This window comes from Arctopsyche grandis, chromosome 2 (assembly GCF_051622035.1).
Source record: "Arctopsyche grandis isolate Sample6627 chromosome 2, ASM5162203v2, whole genome shotgun sequence".
In the NCBI taxonomy this organism is placed as follows: domain Eukaryota; kingdom Metazoa; phylum Arthropoda; class Insecta; order Trichoptera; family Hydropsychidae; genus Arctopsyche; species Arctopsyche grandis.
The window spans coordinates 32,154,826-32,177,930 of record NC_135356.1 but is presented as its reverse complement, the minus strand read 5'-3'; the positions used below and the strand labels follow the sequence as shown (position 1 = coordinate 32,177,930).

General features: G+C 36.7%; 1 protein-coding gene across 1 annotated transcript; it reads left to right on the top strand.

The window, feature by feature from the left end:
- Positions 1-2,145: 2,145 nt before the first annotated feature.
- On the top strand, positions 2,146-8,390 carry LOC143922357 (uncharacterized). Its single transcript, XM_077445580.1, has 7 exons — positions 2,146-2,155; positions 2,216-2,265; positions 2,465-2,745; positions 5,076-5,177; positions 5,270-5,361; positions 5,457-5,583; positions 5,676-8,390. Exons 1-4 carry the CDS (start codon positions 2,146-2,148, stop codon positions 5,140-5,142), a joined length of 408 nt encoding a protein of 135 aa, XP_077301706.1. The 3' UTR covers positions 5,143-5,177; positions 5,270-5,361; positions 5,457-5,583; positions 5,676-8,390.
- The last annotated feature ends 14,715 nt before the right edge of the window (positions 8,391-23,105 follow it).

Genomic DNA, 23,105 nt, shown 5'->3' with positions numbered 1-23,105 from the left:
TTGTAGTCTTATCCTATTCGTCTTTTATGTCAATAGGTGCAGTTGACAGAGGTTTTCAATGTTAAATTTAATTTGTATGTTAATAAAATAAAATTGCGATTGCTTCTATGAAACACTATTCAATATTTAAATCGCGTTCCAGGAAACCGGATTCCGATTTGATCCACGACGGTTTACCTTAACCTTTCATTTATTATACAAAACTGCTGTCATAAATAATACAAGAAGTGTAAAACTCATCATTTAGTTCGATTTGGTAATTATGATGGTTTGAAATAATTGAATTTAGTAACTATATTCGAAAAATGCTATCCCAAAATAAACATCATGTTATTATGGTCACAATTGGAGAGTAACAGATAGTCCCAAAATAACTGAGCATAGATAATATTTAGTTTTTATTTAAAAAAAAATTGCGTATTTTTCGCTCAAGTAAATGAATATTTGGAACTTTGCACGCGCACGTAAAAAGACTAACCACCGCTGTTTGGGTACGTACACTGTCTGGAAACTCGTTGCTGAGTAAAAGTCGTTTCGCCGAGTAAAATGTAATATGAAAATATTGAATATTGTATCTAGCATATCTATTGTACAGGAATGTTTAATGTCTCCAACATCAACATCGCAATGGGGTGGGTGCATGTCCCTTTCTCTTCTTCAGTTGTATGAAGTCCCTTGCGCTGTACATAATCAGTAAATTCAAATAGACCGTATTGCAACACCGTAGTGCTTATTTTGAATGAAACAACACCGATTATTTTATTTGATTGCGATGTGTTGATTATGCACAGTAAATATCTACATACATATATAATATGATACGTACAGAACAGGTATTTTTGCGTTTTCGTACATGTAAAAGGCCATTTGAGACATACATGCATATGTATGTATGTAGGTATGTACCAACGGCTAGGTATGTTTCGTGTACGGTAGGGCTGCCATAAGTGTCGGAGCACCAACGGGGACAGCCCCCTAAAAGAAAAAAAAAAAACAAACAAAACAAAACATTTTTATCGATATTCATAGCTGTATTATAAAAAAAATATACAACATTTCAACAAGTAATTGGAACTAAACAAAAATTGAATTGAAAGAAAAATTTAAAGATTGATAATAGGTTTTTTTTGTGGAAGCGTCTGTACCAAATCTAAAATAAATAAATATAGATAATTGGACGATTCAAATAAATTTAACTAAATGAAACCTTACATTAACATTGTATTTCATGTACTGTAGCCTATTCTTCTATCGCCTTCACTCTTCTCTGATTTCCGTGACTTCATTATCATCGCTCTTCTTTGCCCAATCATATTTTTCCGATGTTTTCGTTTTTTGAAGTAACTCTTTTTCCCCTTTTATATTTTATAATTTAAAGTACATTGAATTATGCTTTTTACTGTGTCAATAGAAAGCGAATTGCGCTCATCTGTCCATTGATTTTTAATTAATGACAACACACGTTCAACATGTGCATTGTGCGGTGGGATGGCGAACAAGTATTGGCACATTTTCAGTAGATTAGCTTTTCTTTCTGTCTCTTCAGTTTTTTTGAAATAGTATAACCATTTATCATGCACATCTTTCGTTTTCCATTCTTCGGCTTTTTTATTTTCGATAAATGACTTCATATACTTTACTTCCTCATAGATTGAATCCGTGAACAATATTCCCATTTCACTTAAATAAGCAATAGTTTTTTCAACATGTTCCCATTCGGGTACTTCATGGAGAAGCATCCATGAAAAAACATCATATTTCGCCAGTGGAACTGACCACTTTGCCAAATAATTAATTCCAACGTTGTAAAAATTCTCTACATCTTTTTCAAATGCTTCTACTTGTGTCGTCGTAATGTCCATGTGTTTTTTCAGTTTATTGTATGCCTGGGTTGCTTGATTACCTAGATATTTACTATTATTGAAAATTATTATATATATATATATCTATGTATTGAAAAACTTACATCAAAATATCAGTCCTCTTCGATCAGAAACAAACAGAACAAACGGATATTATCAGCAGACAGTAAACGAACTGCGCGCGCTTCGTACTTGTCAGTGTCATTGTCGGTGTTGCCAGCTGGCGAAATTGGGCAGTGGCCGGCAGTGGGCATCCGCCGCTCTCGTTGTCAGTGTTGCCAATATGCGCGCGCGTATCCATATTAGATATTAAGTGGGTACAATTTTTGACGTGTAAACGTCTTTCCTTTTAGGACCACAGTATAGAGAGTGCATCCTGAGGTTTCTTGGTTCAAAAGGTCTTGTTCGATAGATATTAAAAAATAATTGAATAATTTTTTTAAATGTCTAAATTTTGAAATTGACGGGGACAAATGACTCTCGGACTGGGACACCGGGACACAGACCTCGAAACTGGGACATGTCCCTGTCAACGGGGACGTATGGCAGCCCTAGTGTACGGGCATGTCGATTAGTGGTGTTGACGTGTGCGTCGAAATGAGCTGCGTCGTTCGCATATTCGACCAATCGCTATCGCCGTGGGTGAACCCCCACTCCCAGCCATTACATCGGAAACGCTGCTCGCAGTCGGCAGAAGTGGTGCGCCCATCGCGGTGAGTGCACGTCGCTGGGCTCTCAGCTCTGAGTTCGTGCCAATGCGAACCGCAATGTTCGCCGCCATTTTCCGGCAGAAGTGCAGCGGCCATCGCGGCGGGTGCGCGTCGCTGAGCTCTGAGCTGCCGCTACCCGCCCCCCCCCCACCACCACCCCCAACCCCCCGCAGGTACGCTATTATTGTAGCTTTATTGTTGCCCTTTCGATCGTTGGTCGCGTTTGCCGTGGGGTGGGGTTGATTGCTTTCGTCGATCGATTGCACAAGTGCTGGCCGAGGCGTCTGCGACCAAATAATCACAGCCACCGCGACCTTGGAATCGCGTCTCGTCATCCCCCTCGACTGTGGCGTCGTTTCCTTTCCGTTTCTCTCTCTCTATCAATATTACCACGCGATCCGCGCATCACTGATCCGGCTAGTGGCAGAATCGCATTTTACATTTTGTGCTAATGCAGATCGCAATGTTCGCCGCCATTTTCCGGCAGAAGTGGTACGGCCATCGCGGTGAGTGCACAACGCTGAGCCCTGAGCTGCCCCTCCCCTCCCCTAACGCTATTATTGTAGCTTTATTGGCTACGTTCACACTACCGATATCTACACCCGACATTTTCGAATTTTCCATATCCAGTTCCTATATTGCAACCTGTGGTTGCTATTTAGGAACTGGTTATGGAAAATATCGGTAGTGTGGACGTAGCCATTGTTGCCGCGTTTCAATCGGTTGGTCGCGTTTGCCGTGGATCGATTGCTTTCGTCGATCGATTGCACAAGTGCTCGTCGATTGATTGCACATTTGCCACCAAACAATCAGAGCCACCGCGACCTTGGAATCGCGTCTCGTCATCCCCCTCGACTGTGGCGTCGTTTCCTTTCCGTTTCTCTCTCTCTATCAATATTACCACGCGATCCGCGCATCAGTGATCCGGCTAGTGGCAGAATCGCATTTTACATTTCGTGCTAATGGAGAATCGCAATTTTAGTGCACGTCGCTGAGCTCTGAGCTGCCCCTAAATAGCCCACTTTTCACAGTCGTTCTATCGCGCGTTCTCAGGAGCGTACAGGATTGCGTGCGGGTAAGCCTGTGCGCGATACTGTTTTCGCAGTTGTGAACACTAACGTTCTTTCGCGCGCGATTACTCCTACCACTTTTTGTTAAAACGGAAAGAGCGAACGTGTAAAGGCTAATCGTGCGTGATAGACCGCGCGAAACGAGTGTGTGCGATACGCACAGTTTTACTGAAGTAACGCAGTTTTATAGTAATGTTGCGGTGAAAAATGGATAGAAGAAATATCATGACTCAAGTTATGATGTTCGTTGGTGTTGATTTGATCAAAAAGTATAAAAATATATTTTTATAAGCTTCCTCTTTCAGATTTTTGTTTTTATATTCCTCCGAGTTAATTTTCCAGTGGCACGGAAAAGACTGGTACATTAAAAGCAATTCCACAATCAATTCTTTACTCCACGTGCGTAAGTCCGCCATCTTGTAACAAAAGCGCGCCCGAAAGAATTGTCTGTGTAATGACAACGTCAAGCCACACGATTGCGCGCAGGACTGCTGAGTTTATCCCTTCCCGGTCCAAGATCTTTACACGCGCACGATTAGCTGTTTCACGCGCGATAGAACGACTGTGTAAAGGGGGCTATTATTGTATGTAGCTTTATTAAAATAAATCTTTATTGGCTACGTTCACACTACCGATATCTACACCCGATATTTTCGAATTTTCCATATCCAGTAATATTTTCGAAGTGAGAAAATAAATCTAAGCAATATTCCATCGTCTTTAAGCTATAAATAATTAAATTTAAAATCAAATAAATTTTTGGACTAGGGTAAACAAACTTTTTTTATGCGACAAAATTAGATGAAATTTTATTAGGGTAGCCAACCTTTTTTATATACAAATTTTTTTCAAGTTAGAAATGAAATTTAAAAATAATCTCATCGTTTTTATGCTATGATGACAAAATTTAAAATAAAATAATTTTTTGGACTAGATTTAACCAGACTTTTCATACAAACAAATTTTTTAAGAGAAAAAAATCAAAAATTATTTCCTTCTTTATGTCATAAATTATTGCAAAATTAAAAATATGATAATTTTTTGACTAAGGCCACCAATCTGTTTATACAACAAAAGTTTTAAATTTCGCAATCATTTATATCATAAAGATGATGGGAATATTTAAGATGTTATCTCACTTTAAAAAAAATATTGTATAAAAAGACTGGTAACACGAGTCAAAAAAATTATTTGATTTTATATTTTTCAATAATTTATATCATAAAGATGATGGGAATTTTTTTCACAAAAAAAATAATTTTATTGTATAAAAAGGCTGGATACCCTAGGCAAAAAATCTATTTTATTTTAAATTTAGCGATAATTTATAACATAGGATATAATTTTAGATTTTTTCTCTTTAAAAAGTCTGTTGTATAAAAAGGCTGGTTACCCTAGTCAAAAATTATAGTATTTTTGCTGATACCAAACAGAGTCTCGAAAGAACGCGGTCATTTCCTGAAACTGAAGCTGTACTTCCCGCCGATTCTGAACTGCTGATAAAATTTGCTGAAGTTGTATCCAAATATCATCAGGTATCTTCGAAAGTCCAAAGATTGTTAAACTTAATTATGTGTTTTAGTTTGACTTTGGCTTTGTACTCATTTGATTGATGTTTCTATTTCAGATCGTTGCTGATACCAAACCGAGTCTCGAAAGAACGCGGTCATTTCCTGAAAATGAAGCTTTACTTGCAGCCGATCCAGAACAGCTGCTCAGGTATCTTCGAAAATCCAGAGATTGTTAAACTTATCTACAATGTGTTTTAGTTTGGCTTTTTCTTTGAACTCATTTGATTGATGTTTCTATTTCAGATCGTTTGCTGATAAAAAAACGGAGACTGGAAAAAATGGGGTATTTTCCTGAAAATGAAGCTGTGTGCTTCTAGCCGATCCTGAACTGCTGATAAAATTTGCTGAAGTTATATCTAAATATCATCAGGTATTTTCGAAAATCGAGAGATTGATAAACTTTGCTATGTGTTTTAGTTTGGCTTTTTCTTTGTACTCATTTGATTGACGTTTCTATTTCAGATCATTGCTGATAACAGACGGAGACTGGAAAAAAGGCGGTCTTTTCCTGAAAATTAACCCGTACTGCCAGCCGATCCAGAACTGCTGATGCATTGTCGCTCGTGATGAGGTTTGTACCATCGCTGTATGTACATACGTCAAGAAACGACACACGTCCATCATCGTCATCTGTATCACCTGCATATTAGTAAATCGATTCGTATGTCGTGAGACGCCAATACGACCAATTATATTTAAATATTGGTCTACTATTACTATAAATAAATCTAATGTGTGAATTCACATAGTGGGATTCGAAATTATTAAAAGCCATTGACGTGATCATTCACATGTGCACATGTAGGTATATATGTATATGTATGTAGGTTCAATTTCCAAAGTGGACTATCCTCATCTCTGGCACCGTTAGTTTGACGATGCTCGCCAGTCTCATCTTCAATGGGGTGATTTTGATATTTGTTCATCCATTGAATAAGAGCGTAATCGGTTATTTCACATCCACCTTTTCAGACGTGAGCATTGGGACCGCTTACGAACAGCTCATTATAAATGTATGTAATATTGAAACGTGTCATTGGGTCTTTGGTACTTTTAATGTACTACATATCTTAATATGGTTGTCACCTTTCATTCGCGCTTGTAACCGAATACTTTTTCACCTAGATTGCTCGTCACATATTGCCATTGTCAGCGATTTTCGAAAATGATACTTTGCAAGACTAAAATATCTGCAAATTGTGGCATTTGAAATACTTTTTCTATCCTCTCGACAGTATCTTATCGCGCATTGTCATTTTTAAGGAATTTTTGACTCGGCAGGAGTACCAGTCTAGAGACCATCCATACTGCGTAGTTGTGTGTATGTCCATTACAAAGGCGAGTGTCTAAACACACATCAGCTAATTGCCCTCGTCGCACATGTTCTTTTTTCGCTCGTACATTGGCGGAAAATATGATTCGTCCTTCTGGATCAATTTTAATATTCGCTTCGTAGGCAGCAGGATATTTTAACAGCCACAGTACTGAATTTGGAACATTTTTAAAATGTTCTCCCACATACTCAGCGTTTTTACTCGATCTTATAAAAGCTGATTAAACTTACAGTAAACTATGGCATCATTTGGCAATGAGTATTGTTGTCGAGTATTTATTACGATACTTTGAGGAACCTCTTCACCGGTTGCTATTTAGGTCTGAAGCTTTTCCAACCCATGCCTCATATGGTTCTCTGACAGGTCTTTAGTAAGAAGTATCGTCCTGGCCATAGATATAGAAGAACTTATTATAGAATAACTTATGTTATTCTATATACATATATCTATGTATGGTCCTGGCACTTTCTACGATGGTTCGGTTGTCACGCTCCGCTCTGCAATTACATATGTACATATGTTCCGCCTTTGTTCTTGTCGGAAAGCTCTCCTTTCTAAATGTTTTGCCCCATGGGTATTAAAAGTACGTCGCTATTTTTGCTAGCCTCTGGATTGTAGGGAGTAGCATTTAAATCCCAAAGTGATGGAGTTGCGGTGGCCACCTTTATTACTTTAATTACTTTTTATTTATTCTCTATTGACACCATTACTCCATCTTTGATTGTGATATAATTTATCATTAATAGTCTAGGTAATTTTTTTTTGCCGGCACATTAACATGTCTAATCGAATCGACGGCACGAGAGACAACCTTCAAATCACAAACTAGAACGCGTTGAATCATTCATCGAAAGATGTCGATTATATACCGAACATGGGGACGGTATACATATGTATAATCGGCCTCAACTAATCTTCTCGCAATACTTGGTTCGAATATATTTGACGGCTCAATGTAACAATCGTCATAAACGTCGTCATCGTCTATGCAATTTCTATTACTGCACACAGAGACGATCTAGATCATCGTAAATATTTTGGTCGGAAATTCTGATGTTGCGTGTTTCAACACGAAAGTCTTTTTGACGTATTATTCTCTAAACCGCCGTTTTAAAATTCGCTGAAATTTACATGTTGCATTCCGCTAGGTATGGAAAAATTCTTTAAATTGCACACGTGAGTTTTACTATATTATATTTTTTGCATACGCGATATTATAATAGTTGGACTAGGGACGCCTGCAAAATCAGTTTGTTGGTGATTTTGTGTAATTAGTTCTTTTTTACAACTTATCCGATTGCAAATAGCGGTGGCTGGGGCGAATTATTGAATGTTCAGCTTTGAATCTGTGCAAGAAAGTTTGCTCACTTTTGGAATGTAAATCATTACGACTGATCGCATGTTTTGGCAAATTTAAAAATACTCGTCTTGGATATTTTTACTTTAAGGCATTAAGGTCAATTATATCTTTGTCTGTAATTTTTTTCTGTTTTCCGATACATATTGTTAAATTATATGCTCGGAATAACGCTATAAATAATAACATTTTCGGTATCGCGAACTCCTTACAATGTGTCTCAAGAAATAAGAAAATGTTTACTATAAAGTGTTGTTTTTTTAATATGTACATTGATAATGTGATTTTGGTACATTTTTCAGTACGATATACATGTGAATTTATATGAATAAACAATGATGACACGACAGGTTTTCTAATTAGTGTATGGAAAAAATATATAATTTGTCTTTCCACAACAACTCATTCCCGAGCCGATGGTTGACTCTTCGTTTGTATCTCCAGGGAGCGATGATTGGGTATCTGATAAGCTCAAGATCGAATTGCAAAAAAAAAAACAAACTTTATCTATTGTTACTATGTACGTACATAGATAAATTAACTACACTAAACAAAAAATCACACTATCTTCTGATTCCAATTTGTCATATTCAAATCAGAATATCATTCACATGAAGAATAAAACTGCCCTGCAGATATCAGGCGCTATTCTGTAGATATTCTATTCGCCATTACCACTTTGTGTTTGTTGTTGAAAAAGCATTCCTTTTCATCGGGACTGTAGCTTTCTTCGTCCCCAACTTCGGGATTGTCACTTATAGGGAATTCGCTTATGTGTTGCTCATGGTGAGGCTCAAAGTCGGTAGCCAGCCTTGTGTTGGTCGTGCTGGTAGAATGCATACCTTTCGACGGCACCATCGAGTAGATATCCCTTTACTGGATTTTTACTCGACGATTGATTCTTCGTCGTAAAATATATCGGTAAAAATACATTGGTAAGTTTTCTTGTCGAGAATCCGAAATGTGACTAGTTACTTTTCTTGTAACGAGTCACAAAAAAAATAATTTCTCATTAAATATGAGCAATATAATAAAAACAAATACTTTAAAGTCTTTGTTTTTATTATTTAATATAGTATTTAATACATGTACTATATGAAACACTAATGTTTGTGTCTTCGTCGCTACGTGGTCAACCGTTGTTTGAGTGGTCGGTCGTTGGGTGGGAATAACACGTTCGATTTATTTTTTTTTCGATTCAAAGGATTCAAATTCCCTGCAGGGAGTGCAGCCAGATGGGGCTCCACCGGGGGCGCAGCCCCCATGGGACCCCGCCGAAGGGGGCGCAGCCCACATGGGGCCAATATCAGGGGCGTCGCAAGGGGCGCAACCTACGGGGCCTCTGTCGGGGGCGCAGCCCCTAATAAAATAAATAAACATATTTTTTTATATATCCTTTAATGGTATATTAATAATATCCTTTAATGGTAACTGCCGACTTTTGAAAACATATGTAATAAAATCGTGCAAACGAAGCACCATTTATATCCTTAATTGTGTGATCGGGTACCAGAAAATGTCCCTTCCATCGCATGAAAACGAAATCGGTCGAAGCCAACGCGTCATAGTTGAACGTGTCCGAGTTTGAAGGTTCTGCATACATACTTTAAAAGTCTAATTTTCTTTATTTATGTATTTATGTATACAGAGCATTCCATTTTTTGCAAGACATGGCTAGCATCGGCGACACCGGAGTCAGGACTCGACATTTGAGACCTTTTCTCTCTTAATATTCTTTTGATGCATGTAGCACGCTGATCTAAATTACTTTACATCTAAATTAAAAATATTTAAAAAAAATCGTATTCAAGCTGCGACCTATCATGACGTCTTCGTACATCACGTTGTAGTCTCTTCTGGATGTAACTTTTTCCTGAATTTTCTGCGTCGTACTGCCAAAACTAAACCGCTGACAACTAGACGTATGAAAAGTGTTACTTTGCAAGACAAAAAATATCTGCAAATTGTGGCATTCGAAATCCTTTTTCTATCCGCTCGACGGTATCTTATCGCGCATTGTCATTTTTAAGGAATCTTTGACTCGACAGTTGTACCAGTCTAGAGACCATCCATACTGCGTAGTTGTGTGTATGTCCATTACAAAGGCGAGTGTCTAAACACACATCAGCTAACTGTGCTCGTCGCACATGTTCTTTTTTCGCTGTTACATTGGTGGAAAATATGATTCGTCCTTCTGGACGTCCTAATTGTTGGGCTACCAATTTTAATATTTGCTTCACCAGCAGCAGGAATTTTTAAAAGCCACAGACACACAACTACGGAACATTTTTCAAAATGTTCTCCCACATACTCGGCGTTATTGGCTCGATCTTATAAAGCTGATTAAACTTACAGTAAACTATGGCATCATTTGGCAATTAGTATTGTTGTCGAGTTGTTATTACGACACTTTGGGGAACCTCTTCACCGGTTGCTATTTAGGTCTGAAGCTTTTCCAACCCATGCCTCATATGGTTCTCTGACAGGTCTTTAGTAAGAAGTATCGTCCTGGCCATAGATATAGAAGAACTTATTATAGAATAACTTATGTTATTCTATATACATATATCTATGTATGGTCCTGGCACTTTCTACGATGGTTCGGTTGTCACGCTCCGCTCTGCAATTACATATGTACATATGTATGTTCCGCCTTTGTTCTTGTCGGAAAGCTCTCCTTTCTAAATGTTTTGCCCCATGGGTATTAAAAGTACGTCGCTATTTTTGCTAGCCTCTGGATTGTAGGGAGTAGCATTTAAATCCCAAAGTGATGGAGTTGCGGTGGCCACCTTTATTACTTTAATTACTTTTTATTTATTCTCTATTGACACCATTACTCCATCTTTGATTGTGATATAATTTATCATTAATAGTCTAGGTAATTTTTTTTTGCCGACACATTAACATGTCTAATCGAATCGACGGCACGAGAGACAACCTTCAAATCACAAACTAGAACGCGTTGAATCATTCATCGAAAGATGTAGATTATATACCGAACATGGGGACGGTATACATATGTATAATCGGCTTCAACTAATCTTCTCGCAATACTCGGTTCGAATATATTTGACGGCTCAATGTAACAATCGTCATAAACGTCGTCATCGTCTATGCAATTTCTATTACTGCACAGAGATAGACGACCTAGATCATCGTTAATATTTTGGTCGGAAAGTTTAATGTTGCGTGTTTCAACACGAAAGTCATTTTGACGAATTATTCTCTAAACTATAGTGAGTTTTACTATATTATACAAATATTTTGCATACGCGATATTATAATAGTTGGACTAGGGTCGCCTGCAAAATCAGTTTGTTGGTGATTTTGTGTGATTGGTTCTTTTTTACAACTTATCCGACTGCAAATAGCGGTGGCTTGTGCGAATTATGAAACGGTGATTTTGTTACTGAAAAAATGTATGTGAATAAACTTTGCACACAACTATATAAAATTAAAATAAATGTTTCTTTTTAATTTTTTTTTATATCGTTTACATAGAATTCATTATCTTTGCGATCATCACATGCATAGGATTTTCATTAACTTTTATCCATTGAATAATTAGTTCCATAATAAAGAAAATCAGTCACAACAAATTTGAACGTGACCAAATTTATATTTGACATATCATGAAATAGTCGAATTTCTAGTTGGTTCGGTTGTCGGAACGTAGCATAGCAAGACAAGCGATACGACGATCACCACCCAAACACGGTTCAATCAGGTACACAACGATACATGGAGCATTACCCTCTTCATCATCATTTCCAACACTTTCACTTATACATGATCCGACAGGTGCATTAGCTGGATTGGAATTACCATCTGCTTCTGAATAAGTAATGACAAAATATTTATATTCAATGGAACGGTTGTGAAAAAGAGGCTGCATATTTGACAAATCTAAAATTTAAGCTCACCATGATCACTTTGTTGAGCAGTAGGTGTAGGAGGATGATCAGGCGTAGAAGGAGGTGCCATAGGTGAAGGAGCAGGTCTCTCCGTAGGAGTAGCGGGGGGTGGTGGTCGAGCTCCCCCTGAACCTTCACCATTAAGTAAAGTACGGTCCAGCAGCACATTACTCAACGCAGGAGCTAATATTCCTCGACATATCTGAATTTCAAAGAATACATATATTATTTATCATAAAATATATCGTAAATTTCTACAAAACATGGTGAAATGAAAGTTTACCTGATGGTATAATTTGAGAATTTCCGTTGAAGTATTTTCAGGTAATGCATTGAACCAGTCATCGAGAGGTTCACTGCGAGATGTGCAAGGAACTCGATAAAGACCATATTTAGAAACTCGCGCCACTGGTGCGTGGCGACCCAGACGGCACTGTTCATAAGCAGCCGAAAGATCTCGAAAGAAGTATTGTACTTTTGAAATTAAAACAGCACTATCAGGAACTAAAACGACGTATCCAACATCACGCGAGTATGCATCTAAATTAAAAATATTTAAAAAAAGGTCGTATTCAAGCTGCGATAGAAGGATCGTCTTGAAAATATCTGCAAATTGTGGCATTCGAAATACTTATTTTATGCGCTCGATGGTATCTTATCGCGCATTGTCATTTTTAAGGAATCTCATTCTCTATCGTTTATAATCCATGAACGAGTACAGCATGTGGACTAATTTTTCTGTATAAATTTCTGCTAACTCGAATGGAACTGTGATCCGGTCCTTCAAATAAGCACCACTCGTTCCTGGATAACCTAGCTACATTAGTTGAATTTTTGGTTGTCGGGTGACTGTTTGCCACACCTTCCATCTAACTGCCGACTTTTGAATACATATGTAATAAAATCGTGCAAACGAAGCACCAGTTATATCCTTAATTGTGTGATCGGGTACTAGAAAATGTCCCTTCCATCGCATGAAAACGAAATCGGTCGAAGCCAACGCGTCATAGTTGAACGTGTCCGAGTTCGAAGGTTCTGCATACATACTTTAAAAGTCTAATTTTCTTCATTCATATTAGTATTCCGCAGAGCATTACATTTTCTGCAAGACATGGCTAGCATCGGCGACACCGGAGTTAGGACTCGACATTTGAGACCTTTTCTCTCTTAATATTCTTTTGATGCATGTAGCAAGTTACCCAGATCGCTTCTCACACAATATATGTACATAGATCTGTAGCACGCTGATCTAAATTACTTTGCAATTTAAATTAAAAATATTTAAAAAAAAATCGTATTCAAGCTGCGATAGAAGGATCGTCTTGCCATATCATGTCGTCTTCGTACATCACGTTGTAGTCTCTTTTGGATATAACTTCCACCGGAGTGTATGAAAATCCATCGGATGTATGAAAATCATTATACCTAATATTTGGTTTAATGGTTGCCAAGACGTTATTGTAACTTGAATAAGAGCGTTGAATATTTCTTTGGCGGTCTGTAATTTTTAATAAATCTTTTGGTGTTTTTGTTGGAAATATGTAATCAAACTTGCGGGTCTTGTCATTTGACTGATTTTATAATTAAGTGAAAGATTTCGCTGTATTTCAGATGTTTCAGGTAATGCATTTTCGAAATCGTCTATCTACAATTACTAATTCTTAAACTTCCATGTAATTCCCACAGGGTTTTGTTAGTAACCTTGTTTTCGCCTCCATATACCATTTCCACAAGATTGTTATTGGCTTCTTTCCCCCTTTTGGTTCAGTGACTGAAAATCGTGATCTGATTTCCATCCATATCCACTCTTCAGGTCGCTACGTTTACCGACGCACAGGGTGGGAGTGGGGGTTGAATCCACATTTTCGAATAGTGTTTATTCATATTAGCTAGTCACCCACAGTGAATTCCTTTCTTTGTAACCATTACAACCTATGAGCGATTGTAATGGTTACAAATCTACAATCGATGTTAAATAAATGGTCACAATTACAATCTCCAATCTGGACACTTGACCAACGGAAATTAGGCCGACCAGCTTAGATTTTTAAGCCCGCCTCCTTCCACCGCAGAAGAGGGAGTTGCGGCACGTCATCGTAGACGTGTCCTGAGGTTTGCCCCATTTTCGTTACCTTTCTGCCAAATGAAACCAAATATTTGTTTCAAGTGTATGTTTTTTTATGTCAATGGATACGAGTCACTTATTTGAAAAAAGGAAGATTACTTCACTTTAAGAGTACGGCAGTCATGGAGTGCATTTTATGGTGGTTTTCACGGCACGTTGATTCAGTTAGACTTATTATAATATCTTTACTGGCTAATTCATACGGCGATACTCGTTTCGAGTTTCGCATGTGTACATTCGTGCTGTATTTGACTTGAATTATTCGTAAGATTATTCTCTTGCGATGGATGCAGAGCTTTGTTTTTATACTGATTAAGATGATTTGTCTTGTTTAACATATCACTGGAAAGATCAAAAACCATCAAAAACGAATTATCTATTATAAAATATAGGTATGTATGTACATATATAAAAACAAACTTTCATTTATGTACGACTATAACATTAAATATATTTTAATAATATAAATTGTAACGATGTGTACTCAAACTGAACATCCTTTGGATATAATTATTCAGTCTTTTTTAGAAGACTAACAGTATCCTGTAAATTTTGTGGAAGAAACAATCCTTTTTCAGTGATTATTCCAGCTATTAATGCAGCAGGATTCTATGTTCTCCGATGTGGGTCATTTCTTTTTCAGGTTTTTCACCTGTTTTTATATGATCTCCGCTTACAATTGACATATGTATTGAGGTCAAAGGAGCGGCTACGTAAAATGGCACCGAGTGATGCTTTGCAAGCACGGCAATTTGATGAATACCGATTTTATTGGCTGTATCACCATTAGCTGCCACCCTATCAGCTCCCACGATTACGGCTGTAATATTCCTCGTTTTCATTAATGCCGCCACCATACTATCTACAATTAAAGTAGAAGGAATGTTTTCGTGAACTTGTTCGTAGGCTGTCAAACGAGCACCTTGATTGTACGGTCTTGTTTCAGTACAATACACGTGATCTAATTTCGCTGACGTTTCCTTTCGTCAACTTGGATTTGTCTTGACATAAAGGTATTTTATTGGCGATTAGGCGGTAAAATTTATTTCTTAGAATGATCTTACAATAGTTTTCTTTATTTTCTTTGTTTGTGTATTTTGTGGGGCGTTCTTTTCTCTCACCCATAAATAATATGGCGTTCTCTAACTTTGCCAAGTGTTTCTGGTGTATAAAACATACATAGGTATTCATATAAAAGAAACAACACATTATTCATTAATCCTGGCAAAGATGAACCAGCTTCAACCATAATAACCCAATGATTGAGTGTATTGTATGGTGGTTTTCGCTCCTCGTAGCCGTTTACGTAACCTTTTTTATACATATGTTATGGAGCTTTTACCAAACGTATTGTGGCGAACGGGTTTACGCGCGCGTGATGTAGAGGGCGTTATACGTCGTTATTCTTCCAAGGGTCGGGTTATGTAGAAACGTTATGTGGATAGTTATATATATATGTATAGTTATATATATGTATATAGTCGGGGAGGTTCCTGACTGCAAGTCGTCTTTGTTGATAACAGCTTCCTCGTGCTCGGGAAGCTGGCTCTGCGGTCGTCTTCTCGTTCCTCTCACGGCTGAGGTTTCTCCGGAAACGGCGCGAGGAATGCAGGGGACGTTGTGCTGGAACTCAGGGGAGGGAGTGATGCTACACTCGACCTCGCGGCGGTTCTTCAGCATGGAGGGTGATAGATCTCTGGGCCCCGTCTCCCCCTGGCTTTTCCCTGGGTGGCCACTCGAAATAAAAGGCGAGTGTTGCCCTATGGGACGATGGGGGAACGTCGCGTTACAGTATTTATTTAATGTTATGGAACTGTTGCCAAACAGTTTTCACTTAATTTTAAACTACATTACATTCATAGATTTAATGTTGAATAATATGTTTATGAAGAAAAAAAGAGAATATCAGTTAAACATTGCCATTGTGAATAAGATCAGTGATGGAGTTGCGGTCGCCATGCCTCTTATATTATCATTTGTATATGTAATATTTGTATGTAGTTTTTGTCATACTGGGTCATAGTGACACAACATTTGTACCAAAACCTTCGCTTGACCACAAATTTATTTCCCAACTACTCACCAAACAAATTCTTTATAATATACATATTATATATTATATTTGTATGAAGATTTTGTGGTTAATAGATGTGAACAAATATACCTACGTATATAAAGAGTTGTATTCGTCTGCAAATGGAACTTTAAAGACCTGTACATTTTCCACTAATTAAATTTACACGTAGGTGTGTACGATTTTTCTTGTTGTATTTATGTATGAATATATACGTGTGTGTATCTCTTATTTATGTGTTTGAGGTAGAGTTCATTCCATTTGAAAAACAGCATGAATGATTTTTTTCAAAATATAAAGCAAATTTATTTGGTATGGGTTTGATGGCAATCTACATATATGTTAATTGTAAACATGTATAATAATCATGTTTTTACTATAATTTTTGTACATATCTTAAACTGTGTAGTCCACTAGTTTCTTTGGAGCAATCTGGAAGACGATTGTGCATGATTAATTTAAATAAATAAATAAAAATAAAATTTGCAAAAGAGCGTAACCTATTTAATTTCAAGTAAAAATTGCGTTTGCAATTTACATTTTATTTGTAATGGGTTTTGAATTTATATTTTGTAAATGTGATGTGAGTTTGATCGCATTTGTACCTGTGTGTCCAATTTTACTTGATGTTTTACATTTATATTTGTTAATAAAATTGAATTTGTCAAAAAAAAAGTACAATTTCGTATTATTTGTAATCTTATGTTTTTCATTATATTTTCACCGTTAATTGTTCAGAAATGATTTTTTGCTTTTATAAATGTAAATAAAATTGAATTTACAAAAAAATAACACTATCGTATTATTTTCATCCTGATGCTTTTAATTATATCTCTTACAAAGTGTACCCAAAAGTAGAAGAATATCCATGCAGAATATCCACAGTAGAGTAAGTATAAAATTCTCATTATGCTTCCTTACCAAAATCTCAATTTATGATTATGAATAAGGATTGATTTATTTCATCATAATTGACAGGACGCCGAAACAAAGTAAACCTTTTACAAAAGTAAAATCTGTTCTTATTTCGATGATCAATCAATCATCGTTAACGTTTCTTCCTTGTCATTTTCTTCCTAGTGAATGATATTGGAAAAGTGGCAACACTGTTACCACTCAACTGTCAAAATTTATAAAATTACTAAGGAATGCTTGTGAAATTGTATTTTCGCCTGTATAATTAAATATATCCAATTGAACCAATTGGACTACAAATTCGTCATAAGGATAGGGAAAATATATTTTAACTAGGGACATAATACATACATACACATTCCGGAAGTCACGTCTTGAATGCATGGGCAGGTAAGACAAATCCTAAATTATTTTTTTTTAAATCTTGTTCTCGACGTTAGGATCTTTTTAATGTTTTCATAAATACTCGTGATAAATCTGCATTAAATAGTTTATACAAATATTAAAATTTTTCGAGTAAAATCATCATTTGAAAATATTATTCAAAATATCTAACTACATAGGTCTATTATTATAATTATGAAAAAATATTCGTTTAACCGCATTTCTTAAGAGGGTGACTTTTTGATCCTTATTGCTTTAAAATGCTTAATGATTCACATGATTGAATCGATTTTGAATGATGATTTGGGTGAACTATCATCAATGTGCACATATTTTCAATGAAGTAATATAAAAGAACACTCAATTTACAAAAGCAAAAAACAATAAACTAAGATATTATTATTTAGGTGAGATAGTTTATTGTAGCGAAGATGTAAAAACATATTATCATTAAATAGCAGCGATATAAACACAACTGCGATTTTGAGATTCATCCGATTACTCTGTGGTCATGTAGAAATGCGATTTCCCGAAGAAGCAGAGCTGATTTTGTACACGGAAAAGATTAATTAGACAGCCTGGTAATTAAATATAGGTATAAACAATTATTTAATACCAATTAGTGAAAAAATATGATCGCAAATATGCATAAACAATATCGTGATCTTAAATTTATAGTTGCCGAGAAATTAAAGGCTGATTCAATTCAAACATTTACATTCAAGTCATTACAAGTCATACATTTCATGCAGGAAATACGTTGACTTACATGTGGTGTATAAATATTGATTGGGTCGATAAGAACAGGACAAGAAAAAATGATTATTGAAATAGTCTCAATAAATTATTCAAATCTTCATAGTAAAAATATTTCATTATTTTTAGTGTCGCAATTAATATTTATTTATTTCATAGTTTTGAAGAACCTATTGCGCCACAATGGCCTACATTTGATGATGAAAAACAGAAAAATAAAAAATAAAATACATAAAATAAAAAGCAAAAATAGAAAAACATGATAAAATGAAAAAATAAAAATAAAAATAATAAATAAGAAAAAGAATAAGTGTACAAACGTGTAATTATCAAAAATCACATTCTTAGTTTCATATTGAACAAAAGAGAAATAGTACATAAAGAGGAAGAAAAAGAAAAAGTGTGACGAACGGATTTACGCGCGTCGTGTAGAGGGCGTTATACGTCGTTATTCTTCCAAGAGTCGAGTTATGTAGAAACGTGGACTAACCTTGGGATAGTTATATATATATATATATATATATGTATATAGTCGGGGAGGTTCCTGACTGCAAGTCGTCTGCGTTGATAACAGCTTCCTCGTGCTCGGGAAACTGGCTCTGCGGTCGTCTTCTCGTTGAAGCACCGCTGGTCGGGTCACAGCAGCGGGAGGGGGGAGGCAGGAGACAAACTCCGTACTGCCTCGTGTGGACACAAGATGGCGATCTCTGGGCGTCTCTGAAGACGCTCGGCGGAGATGCTGGAGGTAGGTCTGTCCCGGCTGACGGCTGGATGTAGAGAGAGCTGCTCTCGATACTTCTCGAGAGGGGTATGGTGTTGGCACGGTAAAGTAACTGGTGCCACCCTAAAGATTACTACCGCTACCAACTGAAGGGACACTCGGGAGAACGTCGCGTTACAAAAGTAAAATAAAATAAAACAAAATATAAATAAAAATAAAATCACAGCGAGGCTCAAATGAAGAGAGTAGATTAAGATTCCACTCATACATCACATTCAAATTAAGAAAGTAATGATGAGCTCAGGTCACCAGATAAATATGTTAAAATAATATCCGATAACCTACGCTCACCTAGGTGGAAAATATCGCATTCAGGGACGGCAGCAACGATTTCATTGAGAAGTCGAATAGCTCTTGGTATAGGAGCCATTCGAAAAATAACTGTGCGGGCAGGAGGTACAGCCATCAAATGATGATGTCTACCACACACATAGTTATTAGGGACATAAAGTCCCAACTGCTCCAGCAACAACGGGCATGACGTATTACCACGCAGTAGCTGGAGAACGAAACGAATGAACGAGAAGTTTCTCCGAAGTTCAAGGGAATTATACCCAAGCGTGCCCAAAAGCAAAGGAGTAGGATAGAGATATGGGTAGTACCCATACTCTTTCTTATATAGAAAACGAAGAAATGCTTTTTGCACTTTTTCGATAATTAGAGAGTAGTTTGCTTTATGCGGATTCCACACAATCGCATTATACTCTAGCTTACCTCTAACAAGCGAGTTGAAAAGCAAGCGAGAAGACAAGGGGCTGGAGAATAACCTAGCGTATCTCATGACAAATCCAAGTTGACAAAAAGGAAACGTCAGCGACTGTCTTGATGTGGTTGTGAAAGGTGAATTGAGGATCAAAAGTGATACCCAAGTCGACCATAGATTCCACACGCGTCAACAACACGGATCCAATGGAATATCCGTGATAATAGAGCAAATTCGCACGTCTATAACTCATAATGGCACATTTACTAGTATTCAGTTCAAGCCCTAAACTGGAACTGAACTCTAAAACAGCGTTAATATCCGCTTGAAGGAGAGAGGCTTGCCTCTCATCCTTAACAGCAAAGAATAATTTAACAGTTTTAATAGTTCTTGTGAGCTTTTACAATATGATCTTAATGCTCTTCATGATTGGTCGTTAACCAACTGCTTGCCTCTTAATGTCTCCAAGTGCAAGGTTATGTGTTACTCCAGATCCAGATCCACCCCCGATCGTACCTTTCTATATCTTGTTGGTAACTTTTTATTGAACTGGATGGATTCAACTGTTGATCTTGAAGTTGCATTCTAGAGTGACCTAAATTTCTCTGTTCATATCGACTCTGTGTGTTCCTCTGCCTCACGAATGCTTGGGTTTGTCTTTCGTAATTCTCGACACTACCATAATCCCGCTGTTTTGAGATTGCTGTACAATGCTCTAGTTAGGAGTATCTTGGAATACGCCTCTATAATCTGGAATCCTTACACTAAGTCTCTATCTGTGAAGCTTGAACTTGCCCAAAGACGATTTCTCAGACTGCTTTATAAGGAGCAATATGGGATTTACCCATACTTATTTCCATCAAAATTCGTCATGGGTATGGTCGGCTACACTTCTCTTGACCACAGGAGGAGTGTTGCCCTCATCAAGTTCTCGTTTTCCATATTTAGAGGCTGTATCTCCTGTCCGTCTATCCTGGCTGAGTTGGGCCTTCATGCTCCAGAGAGTGTGGTATGGACCCCAGTGGCGTATATTGGGTGTGTGCTAGGTGTGCGGCGCACACCCGTGAAAACCAAAGACCACATAAAGTAGTATTTTAATACAAAATAATGTGTTGTTGTATAAACAGGCATTGATGTGTATGGTGTATTTACCGCGTGCGCTAAATGTATGGTGTATGGTGTGGTGTGCAGTCTGCAGCGTGTTGTGTGATGTTAGATGTAGTTTGTGCGCCGCGACGAGAGAATACCTATGCCGTGCAGCAAATTGGTGGGTTTGGTTGGAGTGTGCAGGCGGATATTCGCTTGTATAGGTTTGTTCGCGATATTAAGACGTACGGTGTGCTACGACTTCAGAGCACCGCGCACCGCACCGCACCGCACCGCACCGCACCGCACCACTCGGCAATTGACCGAATGCGATGCGACACGTGGTCTCGTACTTTTTCGCACATTCGTATTTTTATGGTCATATCTCAGTCATACCTCTAATAACTAATAATGGCTAACAGTGTTCAAGACATTTTAACTATTCCGTTTTCAAATAGAAGTTTTGAGATAAAATTAAAAATAATTAAAGATGGGAAACCGTGTCCGTCTCTTCCAAATTTATCCAGTTTGCATAAAGAAAAAACAAAAGTTTACACTAGACATTTTTGCGTTTCAAATTATAAAAAAATCGAATGGATTACAGGCTGTGAAATTCGATCCAAACTTTTCTGCTGGCCATGTTTATTGTTCTCCAAAGATATTAATGTGTGGAACAAAGAAGGATTTGCTGATCTCAACCATTTGACAGCAGCACTGAAGAAACACGAAGGATCGCAGGCACACGTTCAATCATTTCTTTCCATACAAATGTTTGGCAAACAACGAATCGACGTATTAATTGACAGTCAACGTAAAGCCGAAATAAGTCGACATAATGAACAAGTAAATAAAAATAGAGATGTTTTAAAACGAATTATTAACGCAATAATCTATCTAGGAAAACAAGAACTGTCCCTGCGAGGTCACGACGAGTCATGTAATTCCGTAAACAAAGGCAATTACATTGAATATCTAAATGCTCTTCGAGAATATGATTCTGTTTTAGATACTCATTTAAATACTGCTACTACCTTTCGTGGTACTTCTCCAAGTATACAAAATGACATAATCGAAGCAATCGCTCATGTTATTAAAGTTCATATAAAAAATGAAGTAGAGTCAGCAAGTTTTGTTGCTATTATTCTCGATGAAACTTCAGATATAATGACAAAATCACAGCTCTCAACAGTTTTACGTTTTGTATGTAAAGGCAATGTACATGAACGGTTTATTAGTTTTACAGACGTTAGTGCTGATAAAACATCTAATGGTCTATTCCGTCACGTGGTGAACATAGTTGAAGAATTTAAAATTCAAGACAAATTGGTTGGACAGACTTATGATGGAGCAAGTGTAATGAGTGGACACGTAAATGGTTTGCAATCCAAAGTCCTCAATGCTTATCCTTTTGCTCTTTTTACACACTGTTATGCTCATGTATTGAATTTAGTATTGCAGCAAGGTCTTTCTGATATTAAAGAAAGTAAATCATTTTTTCAAACTTTAAATGGATTGTCTACATACTTTTCAAAATCTTCCAAAAGAGTATTCACCCACAAGGTGGAATTTTACATCTCGTTTAAGTAGCACAGTACAACAATACAGAAGTCAATTTACAGATTTTTTTCGACATGTTATAGAAAATTGTGAATTATGGGACACAGATACTGTTATAAAAGCACGAGGGTTTTTAGGCTTTTTAGAGGATTTTCAAACAATTAAACTTCTTCAATTTTTTTCAAAACTGTTTGGAATAACTGATGTTTTGTATAACATTCTTCAATCTAAATCTTCGGACGTTTTATATTGTTGTAAAAAAATTAATGATGTTTTGCAGCAACTGAAATACGAAAGGGATAATAATTTTGAAATGTTATGGAATAATTATTTAAATGAAAAAAATGATGATCATGATCGTAGGCCACAAAGATTAAAAAATTATTCAGAAGTAGAAGATAAAACTTCATTTCGTCAATTATATTTCAAAATAGTTGATAGCATAATCGCACAAGTCGAATGTAGATATTCTTCACTTTCCAAATTAGAATATTTTCACCTTCTTTGTAATGATAAATATGACGAATATAAAGAAAATTTTCCAAATGTTTTAATTAATAAATTAAAAGATTTTTATGGATCACTGTTTGATTATATTCGATTGAAAAACGAACTCATTGTGCTATATTCCAGCTCTGAATTTTCAGAGAAACCTGTTCATGAATTAATACAATTCATGACAAAAAATAACCTCGAATCTGGTTTTAAAGAGGTGTTTAAGCTGGGAGAATTAATATTAACGATACCAAGCAGTACAGCTTCAGCAGAACGTTCTTTTTCGGCGCTGAAAAGAATAAAAACTTGCTATAGAGGTACGCAAGGTCAAGATAGATTATGTGGCCTTAGCTTAATTTCAATAGAAAAAAAGTTATTGGTGGAATTAAAACAGAAAGACACATTCTATGC